We start from the raw sequence: 21317 nt of genomic DNA, 5'->3' as shown, positions 1-21317 counted from the left end.
CTATGATCATTTTAGGCTGCCATATTGATTCTGAGGAATTAACTATGTGTAGTGTTAGTCATTCCAAATCCAAAAAACATTTCTTCAGAAAACAATGGTAATGTTTGTTAACGATAATGCGGTGTTAACGATTCGTGATCATTTCACGGAATTCTGTGCGACCAGGCTGAGCAGGACTGTGTACCATGAAAAATCATCAATAAAGGCTTCTTAATCAAATACTACACAACCAGCAGTAAAGTGACCCAAAGTTGGGGAGAAATTACCAACATTGGCCGCCAAGATTAGCTACAGCTATGTGGCATTAGCATGCAGCTACTTAATATTTAGCAGTAGGCTAAAATTAGATTACGGAACGAAGCAGCACGTTCTACCGTCAAAAATTGCAAATAAAGGCTTCCGAACCAGACACTACCCAAATTGGACATGTTTCAGCAGTAACGCAACCCGAAACTGGGTAGAATTTAACAAATTGGCAGTGAAGATGACAACTTTTACTGCCGTTGGCATGTAGCTACTATAGTTAGCAGTGGACACTAATGGAATAAAGCAGCACTTTCTAAAGTCAAAAATAATCGCAGATAAGGCTTTTAAACCAAATACTCCATAACCAGAAATGTTTCAGGAGTAATGTGACCTGGAATTGGGGAGAATTTAACCACACTGACAGCCAAGATGACATTGTTTAATGCCGTAGCATGTAGCTACATTTGACAATGTTAACACTACAGTAGCTTAAAAAAACAATTCAGTAGTTCCTGCCTGGAGCAGATAACCAATCACAGAAGTCAGGCTTAGAGTTGCGTAATACTTAGCTGAGAGTAGAAAAAAAACTGTTGAAACTGGAGCATTCAGAACATTTGGACGTTTTAGATTACGGGGATTTCTCTAAAATGCGTTTAACTCATTATTTGGCCAAGTTATACATGATAATCCGACATTATAACATTGTAGATAGGACAGAAAATACGGAAAAGCATAATATGTCCCCATTAAGACTGACCTATAGGAATAGCATGTGAATTTAATGTATGGTACAATTTTGTGAGAGAGAGAGGGGTGCGCTTTTACTCAAAAATACTATACTATTGTAGTTAGCCTAATAGTGCGAAGGTTGTACCACTTCCCGAATAAGTTTTCTGTACACTACACAGAGCAGGAACCCAGCTTGATTTATTGAACATTGAGCAATGCCATTCCCTATATTTTGTAATAAATAAAAGTCTTCAGTAATTCTGCACTTTTCTAGGCCTACTGATTTTGCGAGACAACTTTTAATCTCGCCTCTTCACACCTCTAATTCAAAAAATTTTAAATTCCTAATCTGTGACAGGTTAATAAATTCACCTAGTAGCTGCATTCTGGCTACTAGGGCTGTAGCAATCGATTATTTTAGTAGTTGAGTATTCTACTATTTATTTCATTGATTATTCAAGTAATTGGATAAGAAGTTCTTTTGCTCTATTAAATAGCAATATTAAATAGTGGTTTGTTTAGCTGAACATACAATAGGCAGTGCTCAATCCTGCCTAAAGGATCGATTATTCCCCAAATACCCATTCTGTGCACCAACTTTGCATTGATCAAATAACAACTAACCAACAATATTGAATTTTGCCAAGTTATCCTGTAGATAAGGCGTTAAAATATAAATCAGGTGATTTTGAGAGAAGGCATAGTTACATAGAAGTTCTATAGTTGCATTGTGTGGTTAAAAAAAGCTACAATACACAATACTACAATATAGAGCCAATATGGATACAAAATGTCGGGCTTGACTTGGTTGTCAAAAACCTAATGTATGAATTCTTAAACTGAGGGATCATCTGTTATTAAATATACTATATTCTTATCTTTTCACCTCTTCTTTAGCTACTATTTAATAAAAGCTAGTGCACCACTTTTAAGTCAAGACATATTTGAATTCCATTCTGTAAAATGTTTATTTTTTTGAAACCTTGGACAACTTATAATTCTCACCTCTAATTCTCTTTTCATGACAGAGAGTAAACTGACGTTGGAACTTAAATTTAGCAGAAAGACTTTTGTCCTTTTCTGACAACTGACTCCTGAGGTCCCCTCAATTACCCTTCACTAAACGTGGATTTACAGAAAGATATTTGTCAAAAAATTGCAAAAACATCCCTCTAGAGCCAAAGTATTTAGTGTGTTTTGCTAAATCTCCGTGCCACACTGCAGGAGCCGTCTAGTAGTTTGAGGTGCATCACAATCAGCCTAATTGGACAGGTGTTTGCAAGCCATTATGATACTAAACCTCTGTGTCAGTAGAAGAGCCCCAAAACAGCACGATACCCCCAAAAACCTGCTGAAGGATAAGCCCTGAGGTTAAGATGGGAGAGACGGCTTTTACATGTCAGGGTTGAGAGAAATTAAGATAGTGGAGAGAGAGAAACACAGAGGAGAAAGAGAGGAAGGGAGATTAAAAAAAGAGCAGCACTCTCAGTGTGTGGTAAGCCACAGTCATCTCTTGTCAGCCACCCCTGGTGGGAGTATGTACCCCACACAGAGAAACAGAGACAGACATTAACACTCCACCTCAAACGACTCATTTACCCAAAGAAAAAAATATAGAAACCAGCAGTAAACTAACACTTGCACCTGTTTATAAGTGTATGCCATCAATATATATGTGATGCAAAATAGGTCTTTAAACTTAACTGTACATTTGCAACTAAAAATTCTCTTTATTATCGAATTCTTAAATTGTTTAATAAAGTCAGTTTAAAAGAGAAAAAAAAAGCCCTTCACAATGTCTTCAAGTTGCTTGTTTTGTCTGTCCAACAGTCAAAGATATCCAATTTAAAATTATATAAAAAATGACAAAAGCAGTCAATACCCACATTTGTAAAACTGTAATTGTCATTTGATTTTTACTACTTAGTAGTTTACATAAGTACTACCTGACTGTGGTGCAGGACAGATTTCTGAGGTTCCATTATTCAGTATAAACCTTTTTATTAACCAACAGAATGATGAATCACTGGCATTTAAAAACAACGCCTCATGATTTATTAGAGCCTACAAGTGACGCCTGAAGTGTAGCCGTGTTTTAACCGCAGGAACTTTTCCCCCTGAACTAGGAGCCTCTAAAAGGAACTCATTGCGTTTCGACAGCAGGCACCAGGGTTTTAACCACCATTAAGATATGTGGGCTTTATGTGTGCCCCTCTAAAAGTCCCTGATCTGAGGGTAGTACAAGGTGGGTTTGTAGGGATGGCCGTCACTGATTGGTCAAACACACACACAGCACGGCTGCTTCAACTCAGCAACCGCTTCATTCGTGAAACAAGAAAGTACTCTCATCGATTTATGACCATTTCAGGACGACGGGAGAACATTTCTCTTTGTTTGATAACATTAAAAGTAAATTTAGGTTTGGTTGTCAGCTTCCCGAATCATTTGGAAAAAGACAAAGAGATAGAGAGAACCTTGTTACAGTCATGCTAATAAAGCTAATTGAATTGAAATTGAGAGAGATTGCAAGCCAGTGCCACTCTCAACGGCCAACTGCAGCCGTGTGTCTCGGCGAACAAGAGAGATAAAGCGCAGAGGTGCTTTGAATGAGAGAACTAAAAGCTTATTTTCTGAAGGTTTCTCAGTGGTTACGATCTGAAGCACAGTGAGACAAAATCTATTTTGTTGTTTAAGTGTTTTTTAGATGAAATGGGCGAGCACACTGAACTGCAGGCTGCAGAGTGCGTTTACCCATGTGACCACCAACAGCCCTCATCCTGTCATGTTGCCTAATACATCAGCTGACTAATTTGCCGAAACGCAGACAACAGTGGGCTGAAGGAACCTTCTAGTTCCTATAAAATAGGTCTGGGGACATAAAAAAGGACCCCACAACCTTATGTCAAACCGCGGCTAAATACAGGACTCAACCTCAAGGGGTGAAAAGTCAAAGTGTAAGATATAAGTTCCCTCCGAGGAGGAGTAAACTGATCAGGAACACACTTACTCGCCTCTAAAAAGAGCTACACATGGATACTAACACACACACACAATAACAGATATCTCCCCTTATCATCGGATGAGGCACACAAGCCTGGAGTGAGTCACTCAATGAATAGATCCTTATTGATTTCACCTAAACGACACGTACTGTAGGGTCTGCCTCTCAACAACTCACTCATGCCACATCTCTCCTACAGACAACTAATCACACACACACACACTACACTCCAAGCTCTCCTAAATGACCTCGTGAAGTAGGGTGAAGCTCTTCACACATCTAGCAACAGTGGCGAAAACATCCCCTCACTGATCGGTTGGCGGCACCCAAAGGTCAACAAGGCAGCATTCTCAGCAGGCTGAATGGCCCGAATCAGGTCCCGTTGGCAACGATGAGCTAGTGAGAAACTCTCGGTACTTGAACGAGATGAGCTAATAGCTGATGAGTAATTACAAGCATAGGAGAGAGTCTTTTCTTCTTTCCATTTTGTCCCCCCACTGTACACAGTCTCTGTGATTATATAGTACTGTCAAACCTTCAACCTGCTTTATATGGGAGTTTGTCGCAAGCAAATCAAGTCCAGAGGCAAATTTAGCATTGTTTTAGACAGTTTAGACATTGTAGACAGTTACCCATCAAAGGCCTGTTTGTGATAAAGGGAATCCATCTTTAAAACAATGTGAAGCTCACAGTTACGATCACAATTCCAGACGATCCAATCTTGGTCAAAAGCATACACTACCTGGTTTTGTGTATGTATGCATGTGTATGTAGACAATGCTTGGATGCACATGTGTCTTGTGTGTGTGTGTGATTGAAATGTTTGGAGGCATGAAGTAAAAACCTCAAAAAGAATGCAATGTATAACATTTAAAATCTTCAGTATCTGGTCAAACAAAAGACGCGAAAAAAGGCAGGAATATTAGTGCAGGAGAGTTTACAAAGTGGGCAATACAATTTGACTGATGATTTGGGTATGGGTTAATGCTGGAAATGATCTAGAATATCACAGTAATCATGTGTTTGGGTCTTGGCAGAGTAAGGGTGTTGCAATCATATCATGTTCTACATGGATTGCATTCACTGCTTTGCTATTAGGAGTGCACGATTCAGAAAATGTCACGATTCGAAATCAATTTTTAGGCTCAAGATTTGATTCAAAATCAATTTTCAATTCAAAAAACGATTCTCCATTAAAAAAACGATTCACAGTATGTAAATGTAGTTACTTTTCCCATGTAACTGCAGTAGACAAAAAAAAAAATATATTTTTTAAATTCTATGAATCGATTTTGAATCGGTAGTGCTTGAATTGTGATTCAAATATGAATAGATTTTTTGCACACCCCTATTTGCTATTATGTTCTTTTGCTTGGAAATCAACTCCAGTTGATTTTGTTGTATTATGTCAATTAAGTTTTACACAACAAATGTAAATTTGAAACAAATGGAGTAAAGACATCTCTGATGAGTCCCACTGTGTATTCAGAGTATTGATCACTGAGAATTAAACTTAGCCACCATGTACTATTTGAATCAAATATGTCAAATTCTTGGTGTTTCTGCCAATAGAAGCTCTAGCCATTTCCTAAATGCTTTCTGCTGTTACTAAGTTTCTACCAAGAAAAAGAACAAAGTCATTTGCAGCGAATGCCAAAGGGGTTCTACATGACTTCACTGATTGTATTAGAAAAACATAAAGACGCTGATTCAAGAGGCTGGAAGCTATGGATATCTTACAACTCTATCAGCTCATAATATTCTGGATTTTTAGTAAAGGTAGTTTTAAAATCATCGTAATTATCAAATAAGGAATGTGTAATCATGCACCCTGCAAGCCACATTTGTTCAGGCTTTGGCAGATGAACATTTGACATCTAATTTTTTCATGGATTCAGATTTCATGGATTCCCAGGATGCATTCATTTCTTTGTGTGCGTGTGTGAGTACATGCCAGGGCATCTGTGCATTGTGTGTGTTTGCATGTACTGTATGTGTGTCACTAGGGTAATTAGGAATAGGAGGAAGGGAGAGATCAAAGCAGGCACTTTACACTCCATTTCAGCTCTGATGTGTGTGTGTGTGTGTGTGTGTGTGTGTGTGTGTGTGTGTGTGTGTGTGTGTGTGTGTGTGTGTGTGTGTGTGTGTGTGTGTGTGTGTGTGTGTGTGTGTGTGTGTGATGATCTCCTCCAAGCTTTGATGCTGTAAGCTCCGCCGGTTAATGTACTACGGATAAAAATACTACACCATGTAATCTGGCATTTATCCCTCGAGAGCAGAAGCCCAAAATGTGACACATGTCAAGAGGAAGGAGGTAAGGAAAGGGGAGAAGAAGAACAAGGGGGAGAAGAGGAGTAATGGAGGTGTGAGACTAAGAGACTGCATTTCTTCTTCTTCTGCTTTAAGATGATTCAAAGATTGACAGATTCTTAACTGTGCAGAACATTTTCCATTAACTATTAGAATTAATTCAGCACAGTAAAACACAAAGCTAAGACAGATACCCAGTTCCTCAGAGATGCATTACAAGTGTGCTTGTAGAGTCTGTAGAGCTATAGCAACACATCACAGGCAGCAAAGAAGGAGATGGACCCCCAAATTAAGTGACATGAACTTTATGTCTAAAAAAAAGACATCCTCAATAAATTTTTACATTTTCTATCTAATGTTAATTGTGACAAGATATGGTCCAAGAAAAGGTATGGCATTCGTTTTGCATACAAACCTCTTTTCACCTTGTAACAGCACAGAAAATAGTTCCACAACCTATTTGTGAATAACAAGCCCCCAAACATATGTATTTTTCAAAAGTTGCATCAGAGTGCTAAAATAAGGCACAGAAACTTGCATTTTAAAAATACATTACTTTCACAGTCTTAACGCTTAACGCTCGCATTCAGAAACACAACAGATATTGTCTACGTTTTCTTGTCAAAATCAAGCATTTACAAGCAATAGAGCTCAATTGCCTATGTCTACCTTAAGTGATGCAAGCAACATTTGGGGTCTTAATACAGCCTGTTAAAACGAGCTCTGCATGTGTGAAGCAGGCCCACTGGAACAACAAAGTGTGAAACCTCATCATGAACAGTTGAAGTACACCATGCTAGAGCATCTGATGCTGAAAAGATGCATACGGGCAGTGTGGTGTAGACTGTACCCTATCGCTTATCGTGTCTTTGCCAGGCCTCTAAGTGCTACAGTTGTTTGGGAACTGCGTTTGAAATTCTATATTTTGTTTACGCTGGTAATGAAGAGAACCAGTAAAATAATGAATGTGGGAGTTCCTTACCGAATAATACACAAAACACAAGAAAATTTTACCTCAGATATAGAGCCTAGTACCTGTCAAACATACCTAGTACTAGGGCTGAACGATTTTTGAAAATAATCTAATTGCGATTTTTTCCCCAAATATTGCGATTGCGATTCGATATTTGATTATTTTTTTAAGCTCTTTGTCTTCTGTATTATTCAACAAAGACAAACAAATCATTGTATAGTATGAACAACACACAATTACACAGTGGACAGTTAAATAAGTAAAAACACATACACACATACATACATATATATATATATATATATATATATATATATATATATATATATATATATATATATATATATATATATATATATATATATGTGTATATATATATATATATATATATGTATATATGTGTATATATATATATATATATATATATGTGTATATATATGTGTATGTGTATATATATATATATATATATATATGTGTGTGTGTGTGTGTGTGTGTGTGTGTATATATATACACACACACACACACACACCCCCCTCGTGCAGTGTTGACACCGTCAACACTGCACTAGCTCAGAGATGCTATCGTTACGTTAGCTGCTGCTGGTCTTGCCGTGGGATTAACTGTACTAATAAAACCGTTGAAACACCGCGGCCACGCTGCTGTGAAAGCTCCCCGAACCGTCATTTATCAGTCTGGTTGTTACCCCTCTCAGTGGCAGCTCCTCCACCCATATCTTTATAACGGAGCTAACCGCTAACCGGAGCTAACCGCTAATCAGAGCTAGCTTGTTGCCAACCGAGCCTTCAGTTCTGCGTGCCTGTATCCATTAGCTGCATGTATGGACTCGAGCCCGAACAAAACCCTTCATTTTATTAAAATGGCTGTAAAAGTTTTAAACTTCAACTCAGAATTGTTTGAATGACAGAGATCAGCTCAGGGTACAGTGTAGCGTTAGCATGCTAAGTGGATGCTTTTGCTGCGTAGTGCAGACTGATTTGCTCTCGCGAGTCATCAAATCGAGACCAAATCGCAGCCTTTGCGATTAAGAAATCGCGTTTTAACATATCGCGATATTATCGCAAATGCAATTAATCGTTCAGCGCCAAGGGGGTAAGCTTCGCTTCAGAACTCGAGCCATCATGGCGCCATTTTGTTGCTAACTGGCCATCACCTCCTGTTAGCATTCCGCTGACCGCCATTTTTTTTTTTACGTCACTTGACTGCGAATAACTTTACATCTGAAGCGTTTAAAGACTCTATTTGTCCGTTGTTTAGTTCCAAAGAAACATGACAATGTATAAAAGGTTTCATTACCTTGTACCTCACGTTATGGCTCCGTAGCAGACGTTTTTGTAAAAATAAGCTAACGATTGTGTCATAACCAAATGACTTACTGTCGCATAGTAGAGGAATTACCGTATAGTACAGGAGAAGCTCGCAGGCAGTTTCGACTTACATGAAATGTTTAGGTTTAATTACTAATGTTAACTAGCATGTTAGTGATCAATAATTAGCCTGTGCCCATGTTATCTCCTTACATACACCTACAGTCTCCGTATCTGTAAGATTGGGAATGATTGAGATTTCTCTTGGCACAGCTACCAGAAGACTTACAACTTTCAGACACGTTGCTCACGTCACATTCTCTCAGTTGGAGGCTGCGCAGTAAAGCTGGCCATCACCGGAAAAGTGCTTCTAATAGCCTTCACTGGTCTCCGTCCAGAGCAACGGGGTCTATTGGTCCATTATATACTGTCTATGTTCAGCCCTACCTAGTACCTACTCCATGTTGGCCTTGCTAATTTTAAAGTAGGTCTACTTCAAATATCAAATATATTTTTCACCACATACCTCGATATCGATACCACAACGATATTGTAGTGCTTTCACAAAATATTTACACAATGAGATTTTTGATAACTAATTATCAGTAATGTGGATATAATGACTAAGTGGGTAAAGGCAAATAACAGAACAGCTAGAACAGTCTGGTAAGTTCAGAAAATGACAGCTCTACTGTAATGCATCCTTTAAAACCAGGAAAAGACAACAATTATGCCATATTACAATATTACAATATCCAAAATCTAAGATATCTATCCGATATCTAGTCTCATATCACGATATTGATACAATATCAATATATTGCCCAGCTCTAACTACCCCAGTGCTGCACTGTGTAGGAAATATAAATCAGATGACTGGTCAGAATAAGGAGAAGAAAACTTGTTCCAAACAGAAACTGTTCCAAAACATAAATGTCTTTCCACGAAGACCATCAGAAGGTTATGCTATGCCAGAGCTTCAGAGTAAGCTACAGTTCAACATAAACCAGTAGTCACTGAGCAGAGAGACAGAGAAAGAATAAGCAATGCCACTAAAACAGTAAAAAATAGGATTTGACATGAGAAAGAAACGCACTGTACATCACATCACAGCACAACAGAAGAATGCAAATGTGATCAAATGATACTTCAACAAAGAGAAGCCTATACAACTAGGCCTACGTTAAAAACTGTATTATGACAGTTTGACAGCGTATTTACATCCACAGAAAGAGAATAAGGGAATGAGTGAGAGGACCATTACAAGTTGACAAACTTACACACAATAACAATAAAACATAACGTTAGGCCACAAGTCCACCGACATCTCGAGAGTATTTCTAGTTAGTTGCAACACGGCAAGAGTCCAAATGAACCCATAAAATAAAGTATACAGGGAGTTCCTTACCTATTAGAAGTAGTGTTACTCTGGATAATCTTAGCAGCAGGATGTCTTTCTCACATCGGTAAAATCCACCTTTCGAAGCCTCTCATTCAAAAGTCATATACTGTAGCGTTATAGCCTACAGTTGAGTTAGCACTGATGTTTTGTTTTCGGTTTTTCTGCATGGTACCGGCTGAAGCGTCACAAATCCAGTCACTTATAAAAACGTTCGCGTTTGTATCTTTTCATTTCTTCCTTCTTGTTTTGCGGTGTACTTTTTTTTTATTTTTTGCTCCCCTGGTTATCTCAACCTCCATGATGACAGCTTTGCTAGCAACGTCCAACGTGTCCCAACTCTGACCCCCGCATGACCTTTACCATCGTTGCAAAACTTTTATTTTTTTGTCTTTTTTTTACAGCAACAACAAAAGAAACGCATAATTTAACATGAATTATAGCTGCGTAGTAGGCTATTAAAGGTCCAACTACATTTAAGCTAGCCAAGAATGGAATGCAGCCTTAATTAACAAATTACTTACACCTGTGCTATTTCTGCTATGACGTCAACATGTCTGCTTTGAGAAATAGTCTATTAAAGCAATTATTGACATGATTTCAAATAAAAAATTATTATTATTTGTCCTGCATTTATTAATCTAAATTAATTACTGTTATTAATGTGTATTTATAATTTTAGCTTGGAGCTAACTCATTATACCATTTATGATATATTTTTTTGTTGCTTTTGTTAATCCCAAAAGGGAATTTGATTTGAAATTGATTTGACATGTTGATAAATACGCTTTGTAGCTGAGATTTAAATGAAAGATTATGTCAGTGGTTATGGAGCTACCACCAGCATTAGTCTAACTTAGCTTAACATTGGCACAAAGACTGGAAACACAGGGAAACGGGTCAAAAGGTAACAAAATATACCTACTAGTACCTTTAAAACTCAATATTTAACATGCACAAGGGTTATGTTCCAGACTATTTTTTGACCAGCTGCCACACAACCAGCAAATACTTTACTGGTCCTGACCAAGAAAAGATGCCAAGTTAAAGGTGCTGTAGGTGCTGCGCATCGGAGTGTAAATGTGTGTGACTGATTTTCTGATGAGCAGGTGGCACCTTGTACGGCAGCCTCGGCCACAGTGTATGAATGTGTGTGAATTGTGAATGGTTCCTGTACTATGTTAAAGCACTTTGAGTAGTCGTTGAGACTAGAAAAGCGCTATATAAGAACAGTCCATTTACATTTACATTTAGGTAGGATTGTGAAGATCCAGGACTTAGCCAAAACAACTTCTCAGTCCCTCCCCCCTTTCTGCTAAAGCCCAAAACATTATTCTAACCTTTTCCTTTGTGCCAGGATTCCTGCTATATAAACTACTGTAGGCCTACATGTCTTTTCGGGGTGGAAGGATACGCAAAGAAACCCACGCAAAAGTAAAAACGTAAAGAGACCACTTGAGCTCCACACAGAACAATCCTCATAAGCTTCAAAGCCAGAAGCTTCTTGATAAGAGGCAGCAGTAATCTGTAGCCATTGTGAGTTCCAATGCAATGTTTGTCATTTCATTGTAGTAACACCTGAAATAAAACCATCTCACCTGAGCCCTTCAGAAACATTTAGCTATCCAAGCAAAGTAAATTATTGTTTTTTTACTATTATATTTAGGACTGCCTTCAAGTTCTGTCTTTGCATACACAATAAAACGTTTCATCTAACCTAAGAAAAACATTTTAGCAATGTTATTTGTAGATATTGGCATAAAGTCAACTGCAACTATTACATCAAATTCACAGTGAATGACAGTGTTGCTGAATAGATATTCTCTTTCAGCAGGGGAGAATGGGAGGACCAAGTTTTAAAATGGTGGCAGGCGAATAAATGAGCAGGGAAGTCTATCTACCTGAGATATAAAGGACCTGCATTAATGAAGAGGGAAATGAGTGAATGAGTGCGTGAGTGAGCGAGACAGCTAGTGTGTGGGTGTTCGAGGTATAGCAAGTGTGTAACTGAGCGAACCAGTGAGGGAGAGTGAGCCTTTACAGAGCTACCTATCAAGGGTGGGAGAAGAAGATAGTTAGGCGTGAAGACCATATGTCAGTGGGCCCTAATTGAGCGCTTCTCCTTCCTTCTCCACTTGCTACTGACATATCGCCCCAGGGCCTATTGGGAGAACGCCGGCTTCACGCTGCGTAGAAAACGAGAGCGATGGATGATGAGGGGAGCAGAGGGTGGTGCTTGTCGTTTCTCCTTCCCTGGGTTCTCGCCCACAGCCGTTGTGACTTCAGGCTGATGTTTCTCCAACTTTTGAAGAACTGGAGTTGCCAACTCAGCTTTCTCTTAAACACTGCAAATGGTTGTGGCCTGAAGGTCTAGAGTGGCAGAGTTGTGACCACAAAACTGCTCAATCAAATATCCTGGACAGGCTATGAAAACCTGGGTAGGAGACTGGAGGAATATTCCTCTTGAGCAAGGCACTTAACCGGAAATTCAAGTACAGTTGGTAATGGCAAAGCAAATCCAAAAGGTTGTGTCTCTGCTTGAAATGTGTACCCTGCATAACTAAGGGATTTCAAGACATATTTACCTCATTCACCATCTAATAACAGTTGTCATTTCCCCAGTTGGGGTATATATCTTCTCCTTCTTGTGTGTCAAGTGGCCATTTCTGTTGTTATGGATGAGGTCTAATGTTCATGTCCATATATTTCTTTGTGCGCTTTTTACTGATAAATACAGCCTTTGAGCCCAGTAATGTGGCGTGTGACCTGTTTCAGGTCACCAAAATAGACTCTGGTGCTTAATTCTTGCGTGTTGTTTGTTTGTAGTAAGAACATAGATTCTGTCAGACAGCATGAACCTTAAATACACTGGAACTGACCCAGTACTAATGTTGGGTTATTTACCCAAACTAAAATAAAATGTATTTTGACCCAGAGTTGAACACACCAAGCTCAAGTTTTATCTTAAAACTGTCTCCAGTGTATTGTTAATTGTTTAAAATGAAAGAAAATAGTAACAAATATGTATATGCAAGTTTAAATAAATGATACGAGGTTGCAACCGTGTTTGGGTAAATAACCCAGCAGTAAACACCAGGTCCACATTGTCTTTGTTTTCTACCCATGGATACTAGGTAAAGTTAACCCAGTAACGCAATCAGGGTTAATTTAAACAATATTAAACTCAGCTGATCATGATCGATATAACTTTAGGTGGGAATGTTCACATTTAAACTGATAGGCCTACTTGAAAACCCGGCTTTGTGTTGTAAATATAAGAAAGAGGTTTAATAAGCAGCAGATATTCTCAAAAAAGAGACAAAGAAAGCTTTTAATTGAATTATTTGATCATTTTCATTTCAAATAACTTTCATACATTTCTATCATTTCGCGCCTATGGAATAAAAGCTTTGGAACACAAATGCCGAATACATCATAAAACCGATTTTGTCAGACCATTTGAGCAATGAGAAGCAGCTGAAGTGCATAGTAAGGTTGAGAGGTGTGCACACATACACATTCACTCACACACACACACACACACACACACACACACACACACACCACACACACGCAAACTGCTTTGTTCCCCCGGGTAGACCACGGAGCCGTCAAAACCACTCTGATTCTGAATTAGCTCTGATTGGCTGTCATTGCAGTGTGTCCCACACAGCTGGACCACTCAAAACCACACACACACACACACACACACGCACACACTTTTATGGTCTGGGCATCATGTTTCACCAAACTCATGAGAAACATGATGAGTTTTGTAGGGCTGTTTTAAGAGCGTTATGAGTATAAATGTGTGTGTGTGTGTGTGTGTGTGTGTTTGTGTGTGTGTGTGTGTGTGTGTGTGTGTTGTGTGTGTGTGTGTATTTACATCTGTCTTTATGACTGCAGTAAATGTATGTATGCAATGTATTCACATTTTCAGATGGTGGGGGAGTGTGTTGCTTTGGATATTCTCTGAGGGTACTAGACTAAAACACATATATTGTAAAATATGCATTGTGTCTTTTCCACCATGTATCTGGTATTGCTATCTTTTCTCGGCACTCTCATGGTCTGCCATGTATGATTGAAAAGGCCAGAACTTTTTACAATAATTTCAGAGTCAAATAGATTGTGTGTGAGAAAGTCCAGGTATTTGCAGAAATGATCTGCATGTATGTGGTGTACTGTGTTATTAAATTATCACACTACCCTGCACTGATTCACTAAATTCCACTCATATGGCACTAAAAAACTACTAGTTGACAAAAGCCTGATTCAAACTGGGAAAATGGTTCTGTATCACCACTACAGAATTCATCCAAAAAAGCTTGGACCAACAGAGAGTAAAGGAAAGCCCTTGTTTGAACATCTACTCATCTATTTAATTAAGAATCTATACAGGTTTTCTATAAATGCCACTCTGACACCACAAGCATGCATGCTAAGTAAAATATGGGTCCAAAAAAAGCAGACCTGCCCACCACCAAAGGGATTCCACAGTGCCAGCAAAGACTTGTGTGGCTAAATCAGCAGGGGTTTACCAGTCTTGCTAGCTCAATTGGGTTGGATGCCCATCCAACAAGCCTACTTCTCTGGTTACAAATGTGTCTCAGTAAGCATCATTCTTGTTCGGAAACTCAAGTTGGTGGGAGCAGCAAAAATAAGCAAAAGAGAAAGCGGGAGGAGGTGTAAAAAAGAAAATGAAAAAATAATTATATTCAATTTTTCTAACCAAAGCTGGATTCCTTGCATCTAAAGAGGCCTCGGGATCAGGTTTCTCTACAAACAGCAGCACATTTATCCAAAAGTGTGCGGTTAACAACAGAAAGCAGAATTTTCTCAGAAAGAGACACACATGTTACATGCATAAACACATGCAGTTGGGCATGCATGTAGTGTGTGTGTGTGTGTGTGTGTGTGTGTGTGTGTGTGTGTTGGGGATATGCAGGATCCTACTCATTGGCATGTCAAGTATCTGTAATCTCAGAAAAAAAAACTTCCCTTCTCCCCAGTGTGCCTCTTCTTTATCAGTGATGCATGACTACCCTCTAGTGGTTATATACAAGACTGCACTCATGATATCTGTAGGAACACTTCGCACACAGTAGTAGATACTAAGCGTTGTCCTCCCTAAAAATAACCCTATGTTTGCCCACTGGTGGTTTGGTCCCACTGGTTCTCAATACATCCGTTTGCACCAAACTTCTCACACTGATTTTTTAAGTGATTACCCATTTTACATCTTGTATGTACTCCAAATGAGTATTCTTTAAATTATAAAGTTCCTCCTCACCATCCGATCTTTTAAACATCTACCACAAACCACTAATATAATGTCTGAAGCTGGAAAATCACCCATATGTTTTGCTAGTTTTTAAAGAGTTTTAAAGTTCAACTTTTAATGGTTGCTATCAGAACACTTTTAGACAGAATTATGATTTAAGCATACATTTAACATCTTGGTTGGCACTTCAGGCTATATGCAGCCCTGAGAACTTGAGTTCAGTTGAGTGCCAACATCAACATATTAACCATTTATATCACATAACTGAAGCAGTAATGAAAACAAAACAGAATCCCCATGGTGAACACGATGAACCATAGTAAATAGTTTAAACAGGCAAATACGGGACAAAGGACATCTCCATCAAATTCCTGGGAAAATGTAGAATGTGGGAACATTTGTTCATATTTTAAGCCTTCCTCTCAAAGCAGTGTCAAAAACACTGCTTAAACCCATGGCTTACATAAATAGAATTAACTGTTGGACAGAGTCTGTAATGTACACTTTATTAATCTCACAAGGGGAATTTTTTTCACTCTGTTGTTATATATCTTCACACAGGCCGAAATACACACATGCACAAACAGGACCTCTACACACATACATTATGTATGGAGAGATGTCAGAGCCTGCTTCACAGGATAGCGCCCGGAGGAGTTGGGGGTTCGTGCCTTGCTTAAGGGCACCTCAGCAAACTGGCACTTCTCCAGCTACCAGTCCACATTCTGTATTTGTTCTGTGCGGGAACTTGAGCCCGTGACCCTCCGGTTCCCAAGCCAAGTCCCCAAGGACTGAGCTTTTGCCGCCCCATGGGTAGCATGGGAATACATTTTGAGCCCCACTTAGCATCAGCCAACCTTAATTTAACTTAATCTTAATTTGAAAAGGACACAATGTATACTGATAAGACAGTTAGGAATGATATGTGAGGACAGACTAGGTTTATCTTTATGGTGGTGAAGAAGAAAATCCTTATTGTTTCTCCTTAGTTGCATGCTCTTTCTATAGAAACTGAAACTGAAACATAGTTGTATGTGTAACCAAAGCACAAAAAAACCAGTCTGAAAAAACTCGGCGCAGTGGTAGTAAGCTTGCACAGACAACACCAGACTTCCTTACTTTTTTTCAAACGGCCCTGGCTGGGACTTGTTGTACACGTGAGATTTAAAACACTTCAAAACTATACTCACTATTATATGAATACTGTGCTAAACTGGAACAGCTTTTTATCTGTAAAGACTTAGTTCCTGATGCCAACAAAGGAAAGTTGGGTGTGAGGATATGTCTGCATTCACATAGCTTCCTCATTTTGATGGCACTTCTCTTACTGACCCTGCGATTGGTTCATCTGCACACAAATAGGAAGTCAACTGCCGTGTAGAATACTTATCAGTGACATTCCACAGGAGAGATTTACTGCAGATGGAAATACCCTAAATCTTGTTCCACTTTGTAAGGGACCACCCTTGCCTTGCAGGCTGCAGTGTTTTAAAGGTTTAGCCCTCCCAGGACGACTGTTTCTACAAGACAAATGGCAACAGATTGAATCTCAGGGACGTCTTCGCATTTCAAAGGGCAGGTGTGGACAGTTTTCAGTATCTGGGACGTCTCTCAGGTTTACTCGGAAGGATCTGGCTGAGGAGGTCTGTCAGGGTTTTGAACTTCTGCTAAGTTCTTTGAGGACTTCTTGAAGGGTTGTGGGTAACCTGCTGGTCTGCCAAGTTTCATACGGGACACTCAGGACATTCAGCACCCTCAATTACCCACCACTAGAGGGCCCAATCTGACTAGATACAGGAAGTATTATTTAAGTAAATATACTGTATTTTTCACAGACCATTTAGCCAATAAGCTTCTCTTGGTACATTCCTTCTGTGTTTTGTGTTTGTTCCATATAACTTAACACCAGTCTAAAAGTACATGGTAGATAATATAAAGAATTAAGGAATTACATAATAGCATTGTAGACATACTCAGACACACAGTAATATACTTTCAATTGTCATTAGAGTCTGGGAAATATGAAAGGAAACAAATTGCAAAGAAAAGATTAATTATTAACAACAGGTGTTAGGCCCAACCTGATCAGCTGCCAGGAACAAGGAAGCTACTCCCACGTAAATAAAAACCTGTTTGGTTGCTCTTTTGTTTAACCACCTTTGACTTGCAAAGAGGAATGCAGGTAGCAGAGCTGTACCAGAGCTGTACGAGAGCTGTACAGTACTCAACTTAGGGCTAGCAAAAATGATGAAAAAACTCTTTAGCTTCCTGGCCCTTTTTGCTTTTGTTAGTATGGTATGTTTTCTTGTGGTTCTATTCTACAGCAAAGACAGCACTTTTCTTCTTTTTACAATGCCATATCGTATGGCAGATGGAAACAACACATATTTAATAAAAGAACTCGTTCCATCGAAGACTGAAGCCCAAACTGCTAGCCCAGAAGAGACACGGAAGCCACCCAATACGAGCAAGACTTTGGGACCCTGCCCTGAAACCCCTCCAAATCTTGTGGGTCCACTCCATGTGGAGTTTAATTCTAACCGGAGTTTGGATGACGTGAGAAAGGAAGTTGGTTCCATTCTTCAGGAAGGTGGACGGTACAAGCCACCAGACTGTATTGCCCAACAAAAGGTAGGTGAATATATGGAGAGACAAATGAATAAATGAACAGAATAATAACTGGAACCATTAACCATGATTTTAGATGAGTTTAGACATGTTTAAAGAGGTGTCAAAATGTGAGTGAATTATGTCATATACATACTATTTGTATAATGTGTAAAAATTATGATAACTAAATAGGAAAAAACGTGTAAGTCTCTGGTGTGTGGTATAGACCAAGCCTATAAGCCAGAGATCTTCAAAAGGGGCACCCTGACACCTAGGGGCTCCTCAGTGTTACTGCAGGGTGACTGCCAAATTATAGTCTAAACTTTTTTTCCTAAATTAAAATATGTCTGTAAATATACATTAACATGAATCCAACATATTATTATCAAAAACAACATTTAATTCACACATTAATGATAGGCTTACTATAGGGTGTAAAACTAAACTTCAGGATTCACTGTCCCTTCCACATGTATGTTTAACATTAAACATGATGTATAAATAATAATAATATCCATCCGGCCCTGTATAATTTGCAACTCAATTTTATACAATATAGTAGTCCCTGCTCTGTCTTTCTTTCAGCTAAGGGGTCCTTGGCTTAAAAATGATGAAGACCCCTGCTATAAGCCTTTTATGATTTTGGGCAGTCCTAGTCTTACAATACGTTATTTTGTATTTTTATCATTCAGTTTTGTCCGTATTACATACATGTCCTTTATGGTTTTATTTTATTTTTATTTCATTTTCTTTTCTTTTTTCTTTTTTTTAAATAAAATTTTAAAAACATCTGAATGATATCAAAAGTTAAAACATAGAGGATACTTACAGGTAACTTAAGCTACCATAACCTACTTAAAAAAGTTTACCTTCACCACATTCTACAATTTACTTACCTTTACCAGCAGAAAAAAATGACCAAAGTTTGAATGATTCTTTACATTAAGCAAACGTACTTATTTTTTCATGTTTAGGTGGCGATCATCATCGCATTCCGAAATCGGCATGAGCACCTGAAGCATTGGCTGTATTACCTCCATCCCATATTGATACGACAGCAATTGGACTACGGAGTGTATATCATCAACCAGGATGGAGAGGGAGTGTTCAACCGGGCTAAACTGATGAACACAGGCTACGTCGAAGCACTGAAGGAATATGATTATGATTGCTTTGTCTTCTCTGACATAGATCTGGTTCCAATGGATGACCGTAACCTCTATAGATGTTTTAACAATCCCCGACACTTGGCTGTGGCTATGGACAAATTTAACTTCCACTTACCCTATAACGGCTACTTTGGTGGGGTTTCTTCATTGTCTAAGGACCAATACTTGAAGATTAATGGCTTCCCGAACAGTTTCTGGGGCTGGGGTGGTGAGGACGATGATATCTATAACCGAATTCTTCACCGTGGAATGTCCATTTCTCGACCTGACTCGGTGACAGGAAAGTACAGGATGATCAAACATGAGAGAGACCTGCACAATGAGCCCAATCCAAAAAATCCTGGCAAATTAAGCCAAACCCAGTGGACCATGAATAAAGATGGCATTAATTCCCTTAAATACACAGTCAAGGATATCGTGAAGGATAGACTGTACACTTTTATCACTGTGGATATTGAGGCTCCATCAAGCTGAATGAGGATGGAACTGCTGTTGACTAATGATTCATGGTGTTTCAGAACAGCCATTGTAATATTTCTATTGAACACATGTAACTGTGATGTTTTGGAAATTTTCATCTAAAGGCTTAGGACCTATTAGGAACCAGTAAGTTTGGAACTGGTGATTTTATGTTCTTTAAATTTTTGTGAATCCAGTCTGTCAATTCTTTATCTAACCAAGGGAAGGTGTGTTTTGGTGTAGGGTTATGTAGGTGTGTGTGTGTGTGTGTGTGTGTGTGTGTGTGTGTGTGCCCAAGTGCACTAAACAAACCGTATGTAAGCTTTATGAATATGAAGTAAAGACATTGTTTCTCAGTTGCTTCGGCACTATCCTCAAACGACAATCATTAGGCTATTCCGTGAAATGTTTGCTTATTGCTTTCACACACAATTCAAACTCTGTGATATATTCAGACAACACTAGCCAACAGTCCGTTCAAGAACACGGAAAGATGGTGGTTTGGACAGTTGGACACAAAGATACATCTTGGAGAATGTTACATCCAGCCAAGTTTTGTGTATTGCAAGGACATATAATATCACATGTGAAATGGATGAAACTGAGCCAGACTAAAAGCTCTTCACCAGTTACGAGGTGAAGAGGTTTTATATTTGATTTACACAATATTTTTAAAATGTCATGCTTTTGTATGTACATACTGAAAAGTGTAATGAAATGAAAAGGGGAAGATTTTTTGCCTCAGTGATGCACAGGTTGATTTATCTTTATTTTTGGAAGAAGACGTTTTGTGATCTGTAACAATGTTTTAGTAAATGAGCTTAAGCAACTGGAAGAACTCTATAAAGTGTCCATATTATGAAAAAAAAATCACTTTTTCTGGGATTCTGGGTGTTATTTTGTGCTTCCACACGCATACAAACTATGAAAAAAAACCATCCATGCTGTTTTGAGTGAGATACAGGTTTCTGAATGTGTCCTGCCTTCAGTCTCCGGGTGAGCTGTTCAAAATCTGCACGGCTTTCTACGTCACTAGCCAAGATGAGGGGGCTAGGGCAGTGGTTCCCAACCTTTTTTCCTTGGCGCCCCCCCTACTCATGTCTAAGAAAAGCTGAGCCCCCCCCCGAAACCAAAGTTGAGGTAACTCTCGAGATAGAGCCTTACTTTCTTTTTTGATACAGAGGAGTTATCAGCACTGTTACGTTTCTCCTCCATGTTTCATTCATAAAATTGTGATGCCGTGGCGGCAGGAAAAATGAGGATACAACAAAATATATAGTTTTCATACAGACTTTTGTATACATTAGATATTCTAGTGTATTATCATCATTTGTTTAACATGTGCAAAACAATTTTTTTTACCTCAACCTCAAACCAGATAAAGACTCGCGCCCCCCCTGTGATCTTTGCCGCCCCCCCTGGGGGTGCCCGGACCCCAGGTTGGGAACCACTGGGCTAGGGGACTAACTGTTAGCATTTAGCGCTAGCATGCTTAGCGCTAGCATGCTAGCTCGTTCTCAATGGCAAAACACTGCTACAACACACACAAATTCACCCTAATCTAAATTGTATAGAACTACTTACATGTCCCTGTTCTGCAGGTATTCCACGCAAAGTTGGAAGTGCGCCCTCGTTTAGAAGAAGTCTCCCGGCTTGTACAGGCCGAAGTTGGAGAAACAGCTAGCTAGCAATTGTGAGCCTTACCTAGCTACTGCGCATGTGCGACTGCCAACAAAGATGTTACAGAAGTTGAGATGTCTCACTCTGTAGCTAAAACAGAGACCTGACACAGGGTGAAAAGAGGATCTGCAG

General features: G+C 39.0%; 1 protein-coding gene and 1 long non-coding RNA gene across 2 annotated transcripts in view; one reads left to right on the top strand and one right to left on the bottom strand.

The window, feature by feature from the left end:
* LOC114549459 (uncharacterized) overlaps window positions 1–10458 on the bottom strand; it is a 164073-nt gene extending 153615 nt beyond the window's left edge. Inside the window, exon 1 of the long non-coding RNA XR_003691551.1 lies at window positions 9993–10458. This is a non-coding gene — a long non-coding RNA (uncharacterized LOC114549459). The remainder of the gene's footprint in view (window positions 1–9992) is intronic.
* A 6057-nt stretch (window positions 10459–16515) lies between these two features.
* On the top strand, window positions 16516–20347 carry LOC114549363 (beta-1,4-galactosyltransferase 2). Its single transcript, XM_028569631.1, has 2 exons — window positions 16516–17898; window positions 18852–20347. The coding sequence occupies exons 1-2, from the start codon at window positions 17512–17514 to the stop codon at window positions 19518–19520; spliced, it is 1056 nt and encodes a 351-aa protein (XP_028425432.1). The 5' UTR covers window positions 16516–17511; the 3' UTR covers window positions 19521–20347.
* The last annotated feature ends 970 nt before the right edge of the window (window positions 20348–21317 follow it).

The sequence above is a fragment of the Perca flavescens genome, chromosome 22 (assembly GCF_004354835.1).
Source record: "Perca flavescens isolate YP-PL-M2 chromosome 22, PFLA_1.0, whole genome shotgun sequence".
NCBI classification, from domain to species: domain Eukaryota; kingdom Metazoa; phylum Chordata; class Actinopteri; order Perciformes; family Percidae; genus Perca; species Perca flavescens.
This window is presented reverse-complemented; position numbering and strand designations above follow the sequence as displayed.

Excerpts from the sequence above, each read along its gene's own strand:
- LOC114549363 (XM_028569631.1), top strand. The coding sequence starts at position 17,512 with ATGATGAAAAAACTCTTTAGCTTCCTGGCCCTTTTTGCTTTTGTTAGT. Across the intron at positions 17,899-18,851 it reads ACTGTATTGCCCAACAAAAG|GTGGCGATCATCATCGCATT; the intron begins GTAGGTGAATAT and ends TTTCATGTTTAG.